This window comes from Pleurodeles waltl, chromosome 5 (assembly GCF_031143425.1).
Source record: "Pleurodeles waltl isolate 20211129_DDA chromosome 5, aPleWal1.hap1.20221129, whole genome shotgun sequence".
NCBI lineage: Eukaryota > Metazoa > Chordata > Amphibia > Caudata > Salamandridae > Pleurodeles > Pleurodeles waltl.
This window is the reverse complement of record NC_090444.1, coordinates 627,772,882-627,792,885: the sequence shown is the minus strand read 5'-3', so window position 1 is coordinate 627,792,885 and position 20,004 is coordinate 627,772,882. Positions and strand designations below refer to the sequence as shown.

The 20,004-nt window shown below is 47.0% G+C and overlaps 1 protein-coding gene across 1 annotated transcript in view; it reads left to right on the top strand.

Moving 5' to 3' along the window:
- Positions 1 to 20,004, top strand: part of RPS6KA2 (ribosomal protein S6 kinase A2) — a 1,517,835-nt gene that overhangs the window by 1,302,487 nt on the left and 195,344 nt on the right. Inside the window, exon 16 of the mRNA XM_069234488.1 lies at positions 19,724 to 19,882. Coding sequence (XP_069090589.1) covers positions 19,724 to 19,882 — 159 coding nt within the window. The remainder of the gene's footprint in view (positions 1 to 19,723; positions 19,883 to 20,004) is intronic.

Below are 20,004 nucleotides of genomic sequence, written 5' to 3'. Positions count from 1 at the left end.
CCAGCGGGACTTGTGCTGGCGGTCCTTCATGGCCCAGCGGGACTTGTCCTGGGAGTCCTTCATGGCCCAGTGGTGCTTGAGTTGGCGGTCCTTCATGGCCCAGCGGGGCTTGTGCTGGCGGTCCTTCATGGCCCAGCGGGGCTTGTGCTGGCGGTCCTTCATGGCCCAGCGGGGCTTGTGCTGACAGTCCTTCATGGCCCAGCGAGGCTTGTGCTGGCAGTCCTTCATGGCCCAGCAGGGCTTGTGCTGGCGGTCCTTAATGGCCCAACTGGGCTGGGGCTGGCGGTGTCCTCCTGGGCAGCTGGGATGGGGCTGGCGGGGCCCTACTGGGCAGCTGGGCTTGTGCTGGCAGTGGCCTCCTGGGAAGCTGGGATGGGGCTGGTGGGGCCCTCCTGGGCAGCTGGGATGGGGTTGGTGGTGGCCTCCTGGGAAGCTGGGATGGGGCCAGCGGTGGCCTCCTGGGCAGCTGGGCTGGGGCTAGTGGTGGCCTCCTGGGCAGCTGGGATGGGGCTGGCGGGGCCCTCCTGGGCAGCGGGGATGATGGCGGTCTTCTCCACCGTGCTGCTCTTCCCAGACTTGCTGGATTTCTTGTAGACCTTTGGAGGTGTCACAGCTGAGTCCACACTCCCACCGGGACCCCTGGGAGCGGCTTTGGTGGCTGGAGTCTTCCCCCTCTCCTGCCGGGCACTGGCCAACTTCTGATGCTTCACGGGGGGGGTACTGGCTGTGCCGTGGCTCCGTGCCACACTGGCTGTCCTGGTGGCCGGTGCACTCCACATACCTGTGACTACAGGCACCACTGGTCCCGGAGATGTTGTGGCTGAGGTGCTAGTTCGGGACCTATGAGATGGACGGGGTGGGGGAGGTGTGGGAAAAAGGTCAAGGCTGGACATGAAAAGTATTTTGGACACACTGGGACGGGTAGCTGGAGGGGGTTTGGGAGTGGAGGAAGAGGTGGTGGTAGTAGGAGGTGTACGTTTGGTGACTTTGGGTGCAGGTGCATGCGCTGGAGTCTGTCGTGAGGTGGATGGCTGTTGGGTGGGTGTGTGGCTGCATTTGTGTATCTTGGGAGGGGGCATCACAGACACACTGGGAGAGGACACAGGGGATGTGTGAATGGTAATGGGGGTGGTGACCGCACGTGAGCGGGAGTGGTGGTGGGTGTGCTGGTGAGGGACGTAGTGGCTGAAGAGGTAGTGCATGCAGGTGTGTGTGTAGACGAGACTGGGAGGGAGGAGAGAGACGATGAGGAGGGGGTCACAGTGGAGGCAGTGGATGTTGGTGTGTCTGCATGTGTGTGATGCTTGCGTGAGTGCCTGTGGGATGTGTGGTGCTTATGTTTGCCTGAGCTTCCCTTGTGTGGTGAGGTGTGTGCAGGCTGGTCTGATGGTGTGCTTGGGATAGGCAGAGGTACAGGGGATTGGGTCCTTTGTGGAGGAAGTTGGAGGGGGGAGGCTAGACACAGGGACAATGGCTGCCATCAGTGCTGAGGCCAGAGTTTGAAAGGCTCGGTGAAGGGCCGCCTGACCAGAATGAATGCCCTCCAGGAATGCATTAGTTTGTTGCAACTGCCTTTCTACACCCTGGATGGCATTCAAAATGGTAGACTGCCCAACAGTGAGTGACCTGAGGAGGTCAATGGCCTCCTCACTGAGGGCAGCAGTGGTGACTGAGGCAGGGCCTGAGGTGCCTGGGGCGAAGGTGATGCCCACCCTCCTGGGTGAGCGGGCACGGGGCGAAGGCTGAGGGGCTGCTGGGAGGGCGGTGCTGGTGGGGGGGGTGGCGGCTGTACCTTTAGATGCGGGGCACAGATGTTGCCGCCACCACAAGGGAGCTCCCATCAGAGGACGAGTCCGTGTCGCTGGTGTCAGCTCCTGTCCCCTCTGTGGAGCTCCCCTCGCCCTCCGTCCCACTGGTGAATTCAGAGTCCGTAGTGTGGCCCTCCATGGCCATGTGGGATGCAGTTCCCTTGTGCTCCGGTGCCACTGCTCCTCCGCCTGATGATGCTAATGCACACAAGTACAGGGAAACCACAAAAAGGGGGGGAACAGAATAAAGACATGTTGAGTGCATGGATTACCACTACCGTTGGCGGACAAGACAGACACAGAAGCCCCCTGCACTACGCCGCGCCCTTGGGCTTTACAGTGCAATTCCTGGGAAATGGCCTACAAGGCTATGGACAACATCTGCACACATAGATGACACAGGGGAATGAATAGCTGTACTTGGCACTCTACAGAGGTGGGGTGGGGGGGCCACAGGGCCATGCCTTACGGAGGGCCTACGGAACTCGCCCTGGCCTAGGGAAACCCACAGCCCTCCTCCCCCACCCAGACAACTCCACTGCACGCAAAGTCAGCTGAATGAGAGTGTACTCACCCCCTTGTGTCTGCTGTGATGCCCTCAAGCGCCCATCCAACTCCGGGTAGGCCACCGCCAGTATCCTGAACATCAGGGGGGTCATGGTTTGACGGGCACCCCTCCCACGTTGGGAGGCCATCCCCAGCTGAGCCTCCGCCGTTTTCTTGCTCCAGCGGTGAATGTCCTCCCATCTGTTCTGGCAGTGGGTGCTCCGTCTGTGGTAGACCCCCAGGGTCCGGACGTCCTTGCCGATGGCACCCCAAATATCTTTCTTCTGGTGGTCGCTGACCTACATGAATTGTACAGGGGAAGAAGAGAAGTCATTACCAACTGCACCGTCAAAGTGAGTGGCCCCCATCCCTACCCTTGCCATGTGGCACATGCACCCACCGTCTTTCATGCATGCAGAACTCTGCCCCCTTCCTTCTTACATCCAGCCCTCTCCACACAGGCATAGCCCATACAACATGCTCCCTGTGTACTTACCTGTTTGTCTGGAGGACCGTAGAGTAGCGTGTACTGGGGGAAGGACCCCATCAGCGAGCTTCTCCAACTCCTCCGATGTGAAGGCTGGGGCCCTTTCCCCAGACGCACGAGCCATTGTCTCTTCCAGACTGAGGTCACAGCAGCACTTGCAGTGTAGGTCCTCTCCTGTCGAAGATCAGGTATCGAGTGATTCAACAGATAGAAAATGGCGGTCACGGCCGCGACGGTGCGTACCATCACCGCCGGCGTACCTCGTCATTGGCTCCTGGGACCCATAGGGTTCAATGTTAACCAATGCAGCATTGCGGCGCGGTCTCCGACCGCCTACCGCGACGGTGTACATTGCCAGCGCAGTTGCCTCACATCCCATTGTCCTACTTTAGAGGTCAGGCAGCCGCCATTTCAGGGCCCACATGGCCTAATTTCCAACTGCGTCACACATACCTAGGACTAGTCTCAACACACATACAGGCCACCTTTTGTGTATGATTGGTGTTCTGGGTAAACTGTGGGTACCTACCTCTGAGTTGTTTGACTCTGTGGTCGCTGTTGTCCTTCATAGGCACCGTCCGCTGGGACATGTGAGAAGATGGCGGCATCCTCCGGTGTACCGACCGCTGGTGGACCTGTCGACAATGGAGAAAAGACATGTGATCATCACCTACAGGCTTGATCGTGCCACAATCCTGGAACTGTGTGCCCAGTTGGAGCCAGACCTGATGTCAGCTATCCGCCATCCCACAGGAATCCCCCCTCAAGTGCAGGTGCTGTCAGTACTCCATTTCCTTGCAAGTGGGTCATTTCAAACGACAGTGGCCATAGCATCAGGGATGTCCCAGCCTATGTTTTCCAACGTGTTGTCCAGAGTGTTGTCTGCCCTGCTGAAACACAAGCGGAGCTACATCGTTTTCCCTCAGGTGGAGGATTTGCCTACAGTGAAAGGTGACTTCTATGCCCTGGGACATATCCCCAACATCATAGGTGCCATTGATGGGAGACATGTGGCTTTAGTCCCCCCCGCAGGAGTGAACAGGTGTACAGAAACCGGAAGATTTATCATTCCATGAATGTGCAGATGGTGTGTTTGGCAGACCAGTACATCTCCCATGTGAATGCCAAATTCCCTGGCTCAGTGCATGACGCTTACATCCTGCAGAATAGCAGCATCCCTTATGTGATGGGTCAACTCCAGAGGCACCGTGTGTGTCTATTAGGTGAGCCCCTGGAAGCAAGACAGTGGGAATGGTTGTCTGGGGATATCCCCACAGGTTAGTGTGTGTCTAACAGTTGTCCCTCGCCATTTGCAGGTGACTCTGGTTACCCCAACCTGTCATGGCTACTGACCCCAGTGAGGAATCCCAGGACCAGGGCAGAGGAACGCTACAATGAGGCCCATGGGCGAACTAGGAGGGTGATCGAACGGACCTTCGGCCTCCTGAAGGCCAGGTTCAGGTGCCTCCACATGACAGGTGGATCCCTATTCTACTCACCAAAGAAGGTGTGCCAGATCATCGTGGCCTGCTGTATGCTTCACAATTTGGCTTTGCGATGACAGGTGCCTTTTCTGCAGGAGGATGGTCCAGATGGCGGGGTTGTGGCAGCTGTGGAGCCTGTGGACAGTGATGAGGATGAAGCAGAGGAAGAAGACATGCAGAACAGGGACTCAGTGATCCAGTAATATTTCCAGTGAAACACAGGTGAGAATACATTCCTGCCTACTACATGTACTCAAACACTACCACCTCTCTACTGTCTGTCGTTTTCACCCAGTGTATGGTCACTGAGTTGTCACTTTCCCTTACGGTTTCACAGATGTGGGTCCCAACGTGTGGCATCTGATTTGATTCCTCATGGACTAGAGCTGTGTGACATAGGTATGTTTACATTACTATTTCAAGAACATTTTGTCACTGTAATTGCAAATACACTATTTCGAAATCACAGACAGACTCCAGATCGTTTTGTGCTTTAGGTGTGTTTATTTAAAAGCAAAATATTCTAGGGGGAAGTTAAATGGTGAGGGGTGATGGCGGAGGAGTGTCCATGGCAGAGTCCAGTCTATTAGTCTCACAGGTGCATTGCCCATTGCTGGTGTTTCCAGAGGGGGGAAGGTCTGTGGTGGCCTGTGACTGGGTGAGGGGAACCTACTGTCCAGAGGTCCCCGATGGTCCGGGCTGGTCATCTAGATCCTGTTGGACAGAGGTGCCGTCATCACTGTGGGCCTCTGCTGTGGGTGGAGTGGACATGTCTGGACCCTCCTGTCTGGTGATGTTGGGTAGGGGTCCTGCAGGTGTGGAAAGGCATGATTATTGCATCTGTGTGTGGCATGGTGTGCAATGGGTGGGTGGCCATGTACCCCAGTGCTGGCATTCCTGTGTGGGAGCTTGTGTGATGATGGTTTAGGGGGGTGTATGGGTATGTGCAGTGGGCATGTTTTAGTGATGGGTGTCCATGCTTTGTTGTTGCTTGCAGGGCTTGGTGTTGGGATGTGTGGTTTGTGATATTGGTACATTTGTGAGGAGTTGGAGTGATCGGGGTGAGGGTGGGGGTATGTGATAGCATGCCGGTAGGGCGGGGGATGTAATAGTTAAGATTTGACTTACCAGAGTCCATTCCTCCACCAACTCCTGGGAGGCCCTCAGGATACAGAATCGACAAGACCTGCTCCTCCCATGTTGTTAGTTGTGGGGGAGGAGGTGGGGGTCCGCCGCCAGTCCGCTGAACCGCCAGGTGGTGTCTTGAGACCACGAAACACACCTTCCCCCGTAGGTCGTTCCACCTTTTCCTGATGTCCTCCCGATTTCCTGGGTGCTGTCCCACTGCGTTGACCCTGTCCACTATTCTTCGCCATAGCTCCATCTTCCTTGCAATTGAGGTGTGCTGCACCTGTGATCCAAATAGCTGTGGCTCTACCCGGACGATTTCCTCCACCATGACCCTGAGCTCCTCCTCCGAGAGCCTGGGGTGTCTTTGCGGTGCCATGGGGTGGTGTAGGTGATGTGTGGGGTGGTGTGTGTGGTGATAAGTGTTGTGATATGTAGTGGTGTGTTGTGTGAGGTGCGTGGAAATTGTGTGGGCGATGGTGTTATGTGCCTGTGGATACTGTTGTACTTGCTGGTGGTGTCTCTCTCTGAGCTTCGTTGTCAATTTTTGTCGTAGGGGTTTGTGGGTGATGTGGGTGTGTGTTTTATATTGTATTGGGTGTGTGGGAGTGGTGTGTGTATGTGTATCAGGTGTGTGTATTTGGAATTGTCCAATGTGGTAGTGTTTTGTAAGAGTGTGTGTATTTTGATCGCAGCGGTGTGTACCGCCAATGGAATACCGCAGTTGAAAGACCGCTGCGTGCATTCATGTGTTGTGATAGTGTGGGCATATTTCTGTTGGCGTGACGGTGGAGGTTTTGTTATCGCCAGTTTATCACTGACCTTTGGTGTGGCGGACTTGTGTGGGTGTCTGAATTTTGGCGCGTTCCGAGATGTGGCTCATATTAGCTGTGGCGGAATTCCGCAGCCTCGGCGGTGTGTTGGCGGTCTTTTGCACGGCGGTAAGCGCCTTTTACCACCAATGTTGTAATGACCGCCATAAACTCTTGTTGCCATTCGTTTGTGGTTGCATATGCCCATTCAGGTCCTGCGTATCTTTTACTTGCTATTCTCTTTTTTTTCAACTTTCAATCACCATTCAGCTCTCCTCACTTAGTGCTTCTTTTCTCGAAGTGTCTACTTCTTCCTCTATTGTTAGTTCAACAACCACCTCTTTCCTTTTCTCCACTTGCGATTTCGGCCACTTATCTCCTTTCAATGATCCTTCTGTCAGTATTCTCTTCAAGACTGAACTTGAATCCTTTTCTCTGTGGTGTTTTCTCTTGATGGACCTGCAACTGGTTCAGGAGGAGTCACATCACTTTGACTTGTCTGGCAATTGCTCTCTTTGTCTCTCTGAATCGTCTGTTTCTGGGAGACCCTCCTCTACATTAGGCTCTCCTACTGTTTCTGTCACAATAGGTTCCTCAGCACCCTCCTGGAGGTCTCCAACCTCGTCTCTCACAGGAGTGATGGAACTGTCTCCAACGAGCTCGGGTTCAGCTTCAGTTCTTCCTTGCTCCTTTTGTGGTGCTGTAATTTTTCTCACAGTTGTTGGTACTCTCAACAACGCTTCTTCATGATCCAGTGGGCATGCCACTTTCTTTGTGTGACTCGCATGAATCCAGTTTGGGATCCCAGCACACTTCACAGCTGTCGTAGTCGTTAGGACCACTTGGTATGGTCCCTTCCAACAAGGCTCCAAGCATGTCTTTCACACATGTTTTTGGACAACAACCCAGTCATCAGCCCTCAGGTTGTGCCCAGGGTCATGGATCAGTGGCAGTGTGGTGGCCTCCACCTGCTGAGAGAAAGAGCGAACTACATCAGCCAGACCCTTGCAGTAATCCAGCACCATATCATCTGTAATGTTCACAAGAACATTGGCTGGAACTGCTGGCAATCTCATTGATCTGCCCATGACGATCTCATGGGGTGACAGCCTGTCTTCCTGTCAGGTGTATTTCTCATTGCCATCAACATCAAAGGCAATGCATTGGACCATTTCAAATTCGTAGCTGCACACATTTTTGCAATTCTTGACTTCAAGGTACCATTCATCTGCTCCACTAGTCCTGATGCTTCAGGGCGGTAACTACAATGCAACTTTTGCTTGATGTTCAATGCTGCAATCAATAGTTTAATCACCTAATTATTGAAGTGAGTTCCCCTATCTGATTCTAAAGAGATCGGAAATCCGAAGCACTGTGTCAGTTCCATAAGCATCAGTTTCACTATTGCGAGACTATCATTTCTTCATGTAGGGTACGCTGCAATCCAGTTACCAAAGATTCAAACAATCACCAACACATATCTCAGATCCCCACACACAGGCATATCAATGAAATCCAACAGCATTCTGCTGAATGGACCTCCTGTTCTTCCAATGTGGCTCAAATTACCCACTGTCCCTTTCCCCGCATTTAATTGCTGACAAATAACACAGCGATGGCACACTGCTTCAGCTGCTTGTCTAAACTTGGGGTTGAACCAATCAATTTTGAACAGATGTACCATGGCATCCCTCCCAATGTGTGCCTGACCATGATAATACCTTTCTATTTGGGACAACATGCTGTTTGGCAAAACCAACTGACCCTCTTCTGAAACCCACAATTCATCCTGTCTTTGAACACATTTCATTTTGCTCCATGAACGTTTTTCCTCTTTGTCAACATTACTCTGTAAAGATTTGACCCCTTCCCAAGTGTCAATTACTTTTAATGCAAAACTCGTACATGTTGTGTCTTCTTCGGCTAACTATTCCCACTTGTCCTTGAACGATGAACAGTTCAATGCGCAAAACCTTGCGACTTGACCAGCATATCCATTCCCCAATGACACATAGTACTGCGACTTTGGATGTGCACTGCATTTTCCTACGGCAATTTCTTCTGGCAGTTGAACTGCATATAACAACTCTTTTATTCTCTCACCATTTCTCACTGACATCCAGTAGAGGTCAGAAAACCCCTCTGCGACCACAATTGATCAAAATCATGAACTATTCCGATTCCGGATTGACTATCTCTGTAGGTAGTGACTCTCAATCGAGCAGAAACATAGCACGCCCTAGTGAGAGCGACCAATTCCACTACCTGGCCAGAATACACTCCTCGAAGCCAGGAAGCTTCCAAGGTACCTGTAATTGTGCACACGGCATATCCTGCGCTCAATCTCCCCGTGTTGTCTCTCAAACAACAACCGTCAACAAAGACAATTTGATCATTTTCTTACAATCGAGTATCTCTAATGTCAGGTCTCGGTTTTGTGCACAACTGAGTTACTTTTTCATTTTCAGTAGTATCACTTGGAAGTAAAGTTGCCGGGTTCAGCGCTCTACATCTTTTCAGTGTCACATTTGGGGAACCCAAAATACTCGTCTCATACCTAGTCAACCTAGCACCAGTCAAGTATAGTGTTTTCGTCCTTGTCAGCAAAATTTCAATCGAGTGAGGGACCATTAAAGTCAGGGGATATCCCATCACCACACCTTCACACTGTGAAAGACTTTGACCAACTGCGGCCACTGCACGCAAACAACCTGGTAAGGCTGCTCCAACTGAGTCCAAGGTAGCTAAAAAATATGCTACTGGGCGATGAGCAACTCCATGGACCTGAGTCAAGACAGACAATGATCATGCACCACGCTCATGACAAAACAATGTGGAAGGTTTCGTGTAGTCAGGCATACCCAACACTGGAGCTCTGCACAAACTCTCTCTCAACTCAGTGAATGCTCTCATTTCATGCTGTTCTAGCACTATGGGATCAGTGACATCCTTATGAGTCAACTTCTGCAATGGTTTTGAAATTTCAGAAAAATTTGGGATCCATTGGCGACAATAGCCTACCATTCCCAGGAACATCCTGACATCTCTCTGTGTGGTCGGGGGACTTATCTGCAGTATCATTGTATTCCTCTCCCTGGATACTTTCTTCAACCACTTCTCAATTTGGTGACCCAAATACTTCACTACCTTCTGACAGTATTGCAATTTCAGTGGTGACACTTCATGACTATACTTTCTCAAATGATTCAACAGGGCAATCGAGTCATACTTGCACTCGTTCCTTGTCCTGGATGCAATCAATAGGTCATCAATGTACTGTACTAAAGTCGACTGAAAAAGTAACTCTAATGATTCCAAATTCTTTTTCAAAATCTGATTGAAAAAGGAAGGTGACTCCGTGTACCCCTAAGGAAGTCTACACCAGCAGTAGACTCGATCCAGGAATTTGAAACAAAAGAGAAATTGACTATCCTCATGAAGAGGCACAGAAAAGAATGCTTGTGACAAATCAACAACTCTGAACCATTCTGCATCACATGGAATCTGGAACATTATTACAGCTGGGTTGGGCACTATGGGACAACACTTGACCACAATGTAATTTACCTTTCTCAAATCCTGAATAATTCGAAACTTCCCACGTGGCTTCTTCAAACCCATTATTGGTGAATTACATGGGCTTCTCAACACCTCCTTCAAAAATCCCTGCTTCACAAAAACTGCAATTATCTGAGCCATTTTCATCAGGACATCTTGTGTCATGTTCTACTGTGGAAGCTTCGGAAACACTGTGTTCAGCTTCAAAGTAACCTTAATCGGCTCCACTCCTTTAATCAAACCCACTTCTTTACCTGTCAAATCCCACACATTCTCTTGTCCTGTTCCCTGCAAACCAGGATGAGGCTCTTTCATTGTGAACATGGGGAAAAGTTCAATCAAGGGGTACTCCTCATTTGTAGTTTCACATTCAGTTTCTGGGGCTGGGCCCTCCTCATCATCACTATTTGTCTGGATCTCAATTCCATCATTTTAACAAGTAATCAGACACTTTGTTTTACACAATAAGGGCCAGATGTAGCAAACTATTTGCGACTCGCAAACGGCGAAAATCGCCGTTTGCGACTCGCAAATGCATGTTTGCTATGCAGAAATGCATTTGCGAGTCGGAACCGACTCGCAAAATGCATTTCAGAGTCGCAAATAGGAAGGGGTGTTCCCTTCCTATTTGCGACTCGCAGTGGTATGCAATTCCATTTGGAGTCGCAGTTACCATCCACTTGAAGTGGATGGTAACCCACTCGCAAACGGGAAGGGGTCCCCGTGGGACCCCTTCCCCTTTGTGACTGGACCCCAAATAATTTTTTCAGGGCAGGCAGTGGTCCAAGGGACCACTACCTGCCCTGAAAAAATCCAAAACTAAAGGTTTCGTTTTTGTTTTCTAAGTGCAGCTCGTTTTCCTTTAAGGAAAACGGGCTACACTTGGAAAAAAAAAAACTGCTTTATTTAAAAGCAGTCACGGACATGGAGGTCTGCTGTTCCCAGCAGGCCTCCATCCCCGTGAGTGCCCAGAGTCGCTATGGGGGTGCAAATTGCGACCCACCTCATTAATACTAATGAGGTGGGTCTTTGCGACCCCATAGCGACTCGCAGAAGGTGTCTGAGACACCTTTCTGCATATGGTTTTGCGACTCGGAAATTGCGAGTCGCTCAGAGTCGCAATTTCCGAGTCGCAAAACCTAGTTTTGCTACATCTGGCCCTAAGTCCCTTCCCAGTAGGGATACCGGACTCGAATCGCAGACCACAAACTTATGCAGTCCCTGGAAATTGCCAATCTCAACTTGCACTGGATCTGTAATCGGGTTTGTCAAAAACTGATTCGCTACCCCACAACCTGAACTGTTCAACCTGAAAGAGGTAGATTCGGAACTTCTGCACTTCTCAGTGTAGAGCGTGTAGCTCCAGTGTCTACCAGAAATGAGACTCTGTGGCCCATTACCTTTCCCCCACATAGGGTCCTCTTTGATCTGCTTCAAAAGAAGTCAAAAGCACACATGGCTCCTCATCCGAACTGTCACTCAGCCATTCACCATTTATTTCATTCTCACTGTGTAATGGAAATTGGTGCACTGTATTACTACTTCTGTCTTGCCTCTGACCTTTGACCTGTTGAGAAAGCATAATCTGTAGTTGCGCCATCGGTGCTTGGGGTATCTGCTTTGCTGTCTAGGTACCATAGAAACCTGCTGCTGCATCGGCTGCAACTGTGACACTTGTGCACAGGGCAATTGTACCTGCTGCATGGGCTGGAAATTCGGCACTTGATTTACATTATTCTGGAAATTTGCATTGGGGCACCTTAATCTCGGTCCTTTCACATTTTGAAATGTATTGATATCGTTACCTTGCTGAACAACATCCTCCTGCACTATCATCCTACACTCCCGCTTCCAGTGTCCCACGGCTCTGCAAATGTGACATGGCAATAGTTTTTTCATTCCCTGTACATCATTCTGAACTACAACAATATTCAAATCCGGACCACGATTCATATTGCCTCCATGACCCCTACCTCTCATCTGAGGCTGAAACATTACATTTCCCTGCTGCTGCAGCATCTGCTGCACAAAGTTTACGTGCACTCCTGTTTGAGCTGCCTTGATCTGCATCACCATCTCTTTTTCTTTCAACTTTTTCTGCTTCAACTCAGTCTTATCACTACAGTATTTTGCAAACTGCAATACCTCATCAATCGGCTTTGCTTGCCAGCAAATCAAATGACTCTTAATCATCTGACCTAGCTCAGGTCTCAGTCCTTCCACAAACCTGAACACAAAATGCAGCATGTCTTTTGGCTCAATTGCTTCTTTGCCACTGTACTCCTTGAACGCCTTCAACAATCTCTCATAGTATGCATGAATCAACTCCTTTACTTCCTGCACTGTCCTATCAATCCACTGCCAATCAATATTCTTGGGCGAAATCCTTGTCTTCAGGAACTCGATCACCTTATAGTAATATTTCATCACCTCAGGAGAGGGTGCACCTGTATTCTTATCTCTCTCTGGTTCAGTTGTTGCCCAATCTACAGCTCTCTTACACTCAGCCCACAAGTCAGCTGGAACCACTATCTCCAGTAAGGTGTTCAAGTCCTCCCAGAAACACTTCGCAAGCTTCACAAACCTGTCTGTCTGCTGATACTACCCTACTGGCTTTTCTCTCAATTTTGGATAATCATTCATAAATGACAAAATGTCACTCCTACTCCAAGGAACATGAACAAAATTTCCCCCTGGAATTTCTCTCATTGGTAAAAATGTTACCGGATCCTTGTTCTGTTGTACATTCTCAGCCACTTCTAGAGAATCTCTTTTCCTCTTGTCTCTTTTCTTTATCCATCTGCCTTCCCACTTCTCTAATGCTCCCCAAACCTGAGCACTCTGCAATAGTTCTTTAAGGTGCGCCTTCATTCCAGCTGACCTCATGTGTTCAATATCTTTTGCTTCAAAATCTAATCTGTAACTTCTCTTCAAAAGCTTTGTTTTCTCAATTTCTATGCCATGTTTTCCTGCCAAATCTGCCAATGTCTGATGCACTTTGCCCACCTCTCTTGTAATCCTTGGGCATAAGTATCTCAACTCTGCTTCTGTGTAGGACTCTAATCTGTTCCCCCCCATTGTTCCCTCAACTAGTTCACCCACTTCCATGCTTAATCTGACACAATTTATCTGCTCTTCTCCCTTGGAAGTATTCTGTGGGGTATTCAGCTTGTATAACCATTCAGTCATCCCTCAGCAAAGACTTTTCTACCCTTCTTATTCTTTTCTCAAATTTCATCTGCTGTTGCTGTCTAGCTACCAGGTCCCAAACTGCTAATGCCTCAAACTTTGCTGGTCTCGGAAGGGGCTTGTATTCATATAGCGCCATCCTCAATTGCTCCAAAATTCTCAAATTAAACGTCCCATTCTCAGGAAACGGTAAGCTCCTGTTTTTCTCTGTCAACTTTCACCATTGCTTTAACCAAAGACACAGTGCAACACCTCTCTCCTCCGTTACAATGTAAGCCGGTGTATTTTCTGGCAGGGTAGGCTCTCCTACACTCGTTCTAATGTATGTATCTCCCCTTAGGGCACTTTTCAACACCTTGAAAAACTTAGGGCCTGATCACGACTTTGATGGAGGGGATTACTCCGTCCCAAATGTGATGGATATCCCGCCCGCTGTATTACAAGTTCCATAAGATATAATGGACTTGTAATTCGGCGGATGGGATATCCATCACGTTTGAGACAGAGTAACACCCTCCGCCGAAGTCATAATCAAGCCCTTAATCTTTTCTACTTTTGTTTATTTGAATCAGATCAGGAAATGACTTTTACTCTAAGATTCCTTTCACCTACGTTCTCAACCAATTGCCTCTCACAGATGGCTGCCAATCCGTGCGCGACCCTTCTCACTAACCAACCTATCCTAGTGCGACTCCAATGACGTCACACTCACACGTACTGCGGCTGACAAAGTCTTGCGGCTCGGCCTCCTAATCTCCAATCCACTCAAAACTAATGCAAAATATTGCGAGCACTAATCAAAACCAAAAACTTAAAAACAAACCTGCGGGTTTACTACAGGAAGGTAACACAATCACTTCCAAAACCTCAAAGATTTTCACTGATGGCCCTTTCGCTTATGCAGCTATTGCTCTTTCTCGGTCTCCCAGATTCGCAAGCAAAATTCCACCTGCAAATTTTACCCTCAGCTGATCAATGGGTCTGTCCTGGTGCACATAGGACTCACGAAATCTCAATCTAAATTTCCTCTCGCCTACTCTAACTCGCACACTGACTTGTTGACCGCGCCCGATCAACCTACTAAACCTGACAGATCACAACATATAACTAAGGCCCTCATTATGACATTGGCGCAAATGCCGCCTAGCTCCACTGCGACGGCCGCCAACATGCCGTGGCTACCAGCCGCCAAACGCATTATGACCGTAGGCATAATTCCGCCAGAAGGCTGGCGGAATTCCATCGACGGTCATGGTTGTGGACAGTGGACAGTGGTAATGTGGCGCTGCTGCCAGCATCAGCGCCACACCAGCAAAACACTGCCTACCGTATCATGTTTCATGATACGTTCTGGCGTTTTTTTGCTGGCGGGCGCTGCTGCTGGCAGCAGAGCTGCGTCTCGTCTTCTGCCGGAGGACCCCTTCAAAGCAGGTAAGTCGAGTTCTCCGATGGGAGAGGGAGTGGAGGGTGTTCCGACGGGAGAGGGAGTGGAGGGTGTTGTGTGCGTGTGGGGGGGTGTTGTGTGTGTGGGGGGGTGTTGTGTGTGGGGGGGATGTCTGTTTTTGTATGAGTGCATGCAGGTGTGAGTCGCATGGAATGCGTGCATGAATGACTGAATGTGAGTGTACATGTATGTTGTGTGTTGTGAATGCGTGTGTGCAACAATGTATGTTAGTGTGTGTTGCGGTGTGTGGGTTTGTATGTGTGCATGTGTGGGTGAATGTGGGTATGCTTGTGTGTATGAGTGTGTATGTGTGCGCGTGTGGGTGTGTGGATGACGGGAGTCAGGAGGGGGATGGTGGGTGAGGGAACTCAGGAGTGGGTGGGGGAGACCCCTATCAGTGCCTGGGCAGGAATTCCCTGGCACTGATAGTGCCTACCACCATGGTATTTGTGGTGGTAAGATTGCCACGAAAACCATGGTGGTAGGCAGGGTCATAATCCCGAGGGTGGGATTGTGACGGGTGCCTGGCTGGAGACCAAAGTCTCCAGCCCGGAGGCTTTAACCACCCTATCATAATTTGGGGAAAGGTACCGCCAGCCTGTTGGCAGTACCTTTCCTCCAAATTACTGCTGTCCTCCAGGGTCGTAATGACCCCCAAAGTGTATCCTACACTTTCTCAAAATACTCAGGAGTCCTCGACCATGCAGGGTCCGTACATCAACAACCACGTGGGCAATTTGTGAGCCCAATGCGTCACACACATGTGAAGTTTGAAGACTTACGTACTATCATACTGTGGAGTAGGTACACCCCTACTAAAACTTCATTTGGAGTATGCAAACTCCCTATATTCTCACATACTTCACAATTCACCTACAATTTGCATAAGCTGTGCAAGCACAACCTATCTCTGTCACTCTATCACTAGAATGCCAGGAACATACCCAACACCAGTAGCAGGATCCAGGATCTGGGAAAGTCATTTCTGGGCTTAAGGGAACATCATTTTCTGTACAAATGTTATTTTGGAAAACAAAATCCAAATCTCAAAACTACTGCAAACTCCCACCAAGACAAACCTATCAGTCTCTTTACCACAACTATTAACACCCTGTACCTGACACTTATGGCAAGCACTTAACGAGACTAACCATCAGTCTGCTACCATAACTGTTAGCGCGTCGGTCCTTAATAAGTATTCTTACATGGGGATGCGTATAGATCAATGAACCTTTTTACTCGTTTAAGATGTTCTTACCATAGTTCCAGAACAGGAACAATAATCAATACACAATAATCAATGATCATTAGTCAATCAATAATCACTGGAGTCAGTAATTGTCACGCACCATGACTTTTCAGCCATGAATAACCACACCTTTAGTAAAGTTTAGTATGTTTATTTTCCTTATATTCACAATGCTAAAGTCATGTAGATTGATCTAAATATCAAATGAAACACATATAAAAACAGTACTGGTTGACCAAAGCTACAAAAGAAATGCAATCTAACAAGGCTTGAATCACAACACATTCTAAGGCAACGGTACAGATCAATAGCAAAGTCAGCTGAAATAGCGATATATGATGCATAAAATTCAGCAAGATAGTTCGTCAAACATTTGTCCCTGCAATTTGTCAGTCATCATGTGAAGGGCCTCAACTAACCCAGATTAGAATCAGCATGTGGGGCTTCATGCAAAACAATTTAGAATGATTTTTAGAAAAACATTTAACTAAAAAAACTATTAAGACAGCGCAGGTGGTACCTAGAAAGAAAAGACATAAAAATGCAATTCATTCACATTGTTCTATCTACCTATCCACTGTATGGTTTAGCAAGCAGAATCAGTCTTCTTCCTCGGGTCATCAATCGATCAGCAGAACATCAGGCTCTCAGTCAAAGAATAAGAGCCCAATACCGGAATCTTGAATCTCCTTTTCTCTAACTATTGCAGTAATTCCCTAAAATCTCTCTCTAGTCTCATCATCTGGTCTGCAATCTTTTCCCTTTGTCACGTTGTTATATCAAAGTCACAAAACTATCCCCTAATTTCCTATTGGTCAATTAATCGAATGTTATTACCCTACCCAATAATTTTCCTATACCAAATCTATGAATTCTAATATTTCTTTCTTCACACAACATTGGTTGGTCCGCTTTACAATGCCCTCATCATCCGGCCCGTCAGGTATCGAATTTCTTGTGTCTTCCTCTCCAGTCAGTGTCTTCATTGTTCGCGTCCTGGGAAAGAACCTCTCGCACTCATTACACATAGCTTGTTACAATTTTAAGGACACTGTCTCCTGTTAGTTGGTTCTCATGGAAAGCTTCTGCTTAGCATTTTATTAAAACAATGAACATTTCACAGTTAGTTCACTCAGTCAGCATTTTCTATTTAATGTTTAAAAGTACAGCTTCTGCATAAGGCCTGGCAACAAGGCCAGGACACTCGCTAAGTTAAGGCCTACAATGAATAAGCTAGAACATACTTCATAATCCTTAATATGACATATTACTACATTAATATAATAAATTTTCAATATTTTATAAGTATTAATAATTATTTAGTAAATTTCGTAAACACTGGTGGCCATTCTTCGAGGTCACATTTTCAAACGTGTGCATTATTTTTCCCTACGTTATGCATTTTCTACATAAGTCATTATTCAAAATACCTAAACACTCATTAATAATTTCTAACTAAGACATCTGCTTCATCAGTTCTCTTCTTACCCCAAGCTAAAACATTATAGGACTGAAATGTTAAATGATATGGTACAGTTGTGGGTGGTTAAGCTCGCCACAGTTTTGTTATTAGGTATAGTTGCATCAACTGTTAGCTCCCCTCTTGGTAGATATCACTCTGGTGGCCTGTTCTATCATCACCTATAAAGGGAAACCACAGAAAGCACCAGAGTTTGGGGACTGACTGAACAAGATGTAATTAATGCACATCCACATGATTCAATGTTATGACCTGAGAAACTATTTTATTGTTAAATATTATCTAGATTGGCACTTGTTCTTCTCCAACCTGGATGGGAAGAGAGGGGCAGGACAAGATTGGTGTTTGACATTTGAAAACGTGAAACTCTTGGTGTGCAGAATTTTAATAGAACAACGTATACAAATTGTAACGACATTTAATAAGATTATTTTGGGACTTTAAATGTAATGAATGTGCTGTTTCATTTCTATAACAAAAAGAAACAAGCATTTTCAATGCAATGGGTCTTATATGTGCACCAGTTAGAGCTATTGGCATTGTGAATTCCTAACTGGCCTTTTCTTACCACATAAATTGAAAATGAAAAGTAAAATAGTTGACATACGCAAGTCAATTCGAATTCCCGTGGCCGCCATGAGCATAAGCGCAAAGGAGAGACACAAAAGGAAAAAAAAGGTTGCTTGCATTCAAACATGTTGCCAGTCGTGCAAATATCCATGTAAAAGAGTTGGGGGTTATTACAACTTTGGAGGAGGTGTTAATCCGTCCCAAAAGTGACGGTAAATTGACGGATATACCACCAGCCATATTACGAGTCCATTATATCCTATGGAACTCGTAATACGGCTGGTGGTATATCCGTCACATTTGGGACAGATTAACACCTCCTCCAAAGTTGTAATAACCCCCTTGGTGTTTAAGACAATAACAAAACTGCCCCAAGGCAGGACAAACGAAAAGCATTTACTAGTGATTCCAAAGGATTTTTGAAAGGCAAGCCCAGGAACACATGAACGTGATGGGCTTGAGGTGGGCATGGTTAAAAGCCCACAATACTTGCAATAGGTCAACCTAAAAAAGGAAATAAAAAAGAAGCCCGTTATGGCAAACAGTGGAGCCAAAATGTCTAGATCAATATCTCACGAGGAAGTGTCACGCTTAAAGATTTTGATGATGTGGAAACCAAGAATCCATGCTTGGCAGCCTTCACGAGACATTGACTGAACACTAACTAGTCCCTGCCTCTCTTAAATAAGTGATTTGCATTGGGTTAATGGCCTAATGTACTTTACTACATGAAACAAAGACGTCTTACATATATGAAATACTTGTGAATCTGAATACTATGCTGTATATTATATTTGTTGTCAATATTAAGGTTGTATTCACAGTGTGGAGAAATCAGATAACTCCCTGGGTGCGATTGATTGGATGGCTTCTGCTAAATGGCCTCAGAGAAAATGAGAACACCAGCGAATCAACCAAAGCATTTAAGAACAGCATGTGTTTTTATACATATTTGGAATTCGTTGATGCACGTTTCTTTACATATGTGCCCATGCAATCACAAAGTGAAATACACCTCTACTAGAAATTTGACCCACACATTCAAAACAAAGTACAAAGCACACATCTATCGCTATCTGATTTGCCCAACTGTAGTGTATTGCTGCATCCTCATCCACAGTTCTGTTCTTGACGAATGATTGAAGGCATGCCAATTGACATCCTCCAACTAAAGAATCTGGAAACTAGATATACAGTATAATGGTGGTCATGGCATCCTGTTTCTTCAGAAGAGTTTCTGTGTGGCTCTGTAAAATCCAAGATGTTATATCAGCCTAATTTTAGCTCTTCTAGACTTGAATGTTACCACAGTCACTCATGTTCGAATCCACAACAATATACGTCAGAGTTTACCCATAGCTGTCAACTGTTTCTTTTTTGTGACCAGATTATTTTATCACTCAAAAGTTCACCCCTAATTTCCTTGAGTAGAGGGATCAACCATTAGTCAATATTTACACTTTACTTTGAGGCACCAATAGGACACATTTATTCATTGTAAAATGTTTCTATTGTCTCTAACATTTTAAATTATCTTGTAAGGATGAAGATTCAAGTTGATAGCCTCGATTTCCTGGCAATATGGTAAATGTGTACATTTTCCTAAGACTTTTCACCGATTATAAAATCTGTGAAATTGACAGTGAACAGAGCAGAACTTATTGATTTCAGGAACACCTTGAATCGCTATTATCCTAATGTTATCATTTTCTGATTATAACATGATCTGATACACCTCAGGCAAAGCACAAATCTCCTTCTGTTCTGCGCTTTTCTTAATCAACAAAAAAAAACTGCTGTTCCTTTGTCCGGATCCAGGACAGCTAGTGAGACTCTGCAGAAATATAAGACTACTATGTATTAATCATGTAGCACAATTATAAAATATATGTGTTTTACAATTTGCTTTAAAGAAAACGTAGGTACTCCTCCTGACAGGTCCTAACCGAGACATATCTATCAATCCAGGTCTACGATGATGGCAAGTATGTCTATCTGGTGATGGAGCTGATGAGAGGAGGCGAGCTCTTGGACAGGATTCTGCGGCAAAAGTATTTCTCAGAACGAGAAGCTAGTGCTGTGCTTTGTATCATTACCAAGACTGTGGACTACTTGCATTCCCAAGGAGTAAGTAGATATGTGCGCATTCAACCGCCCATAATGGGTAAAGACAGCAGGAATAATGAGAAAATGGGAGTATGGCTGTATTTGCCGCATTAACTTTTTATGAGGACTTTATTCCACACATT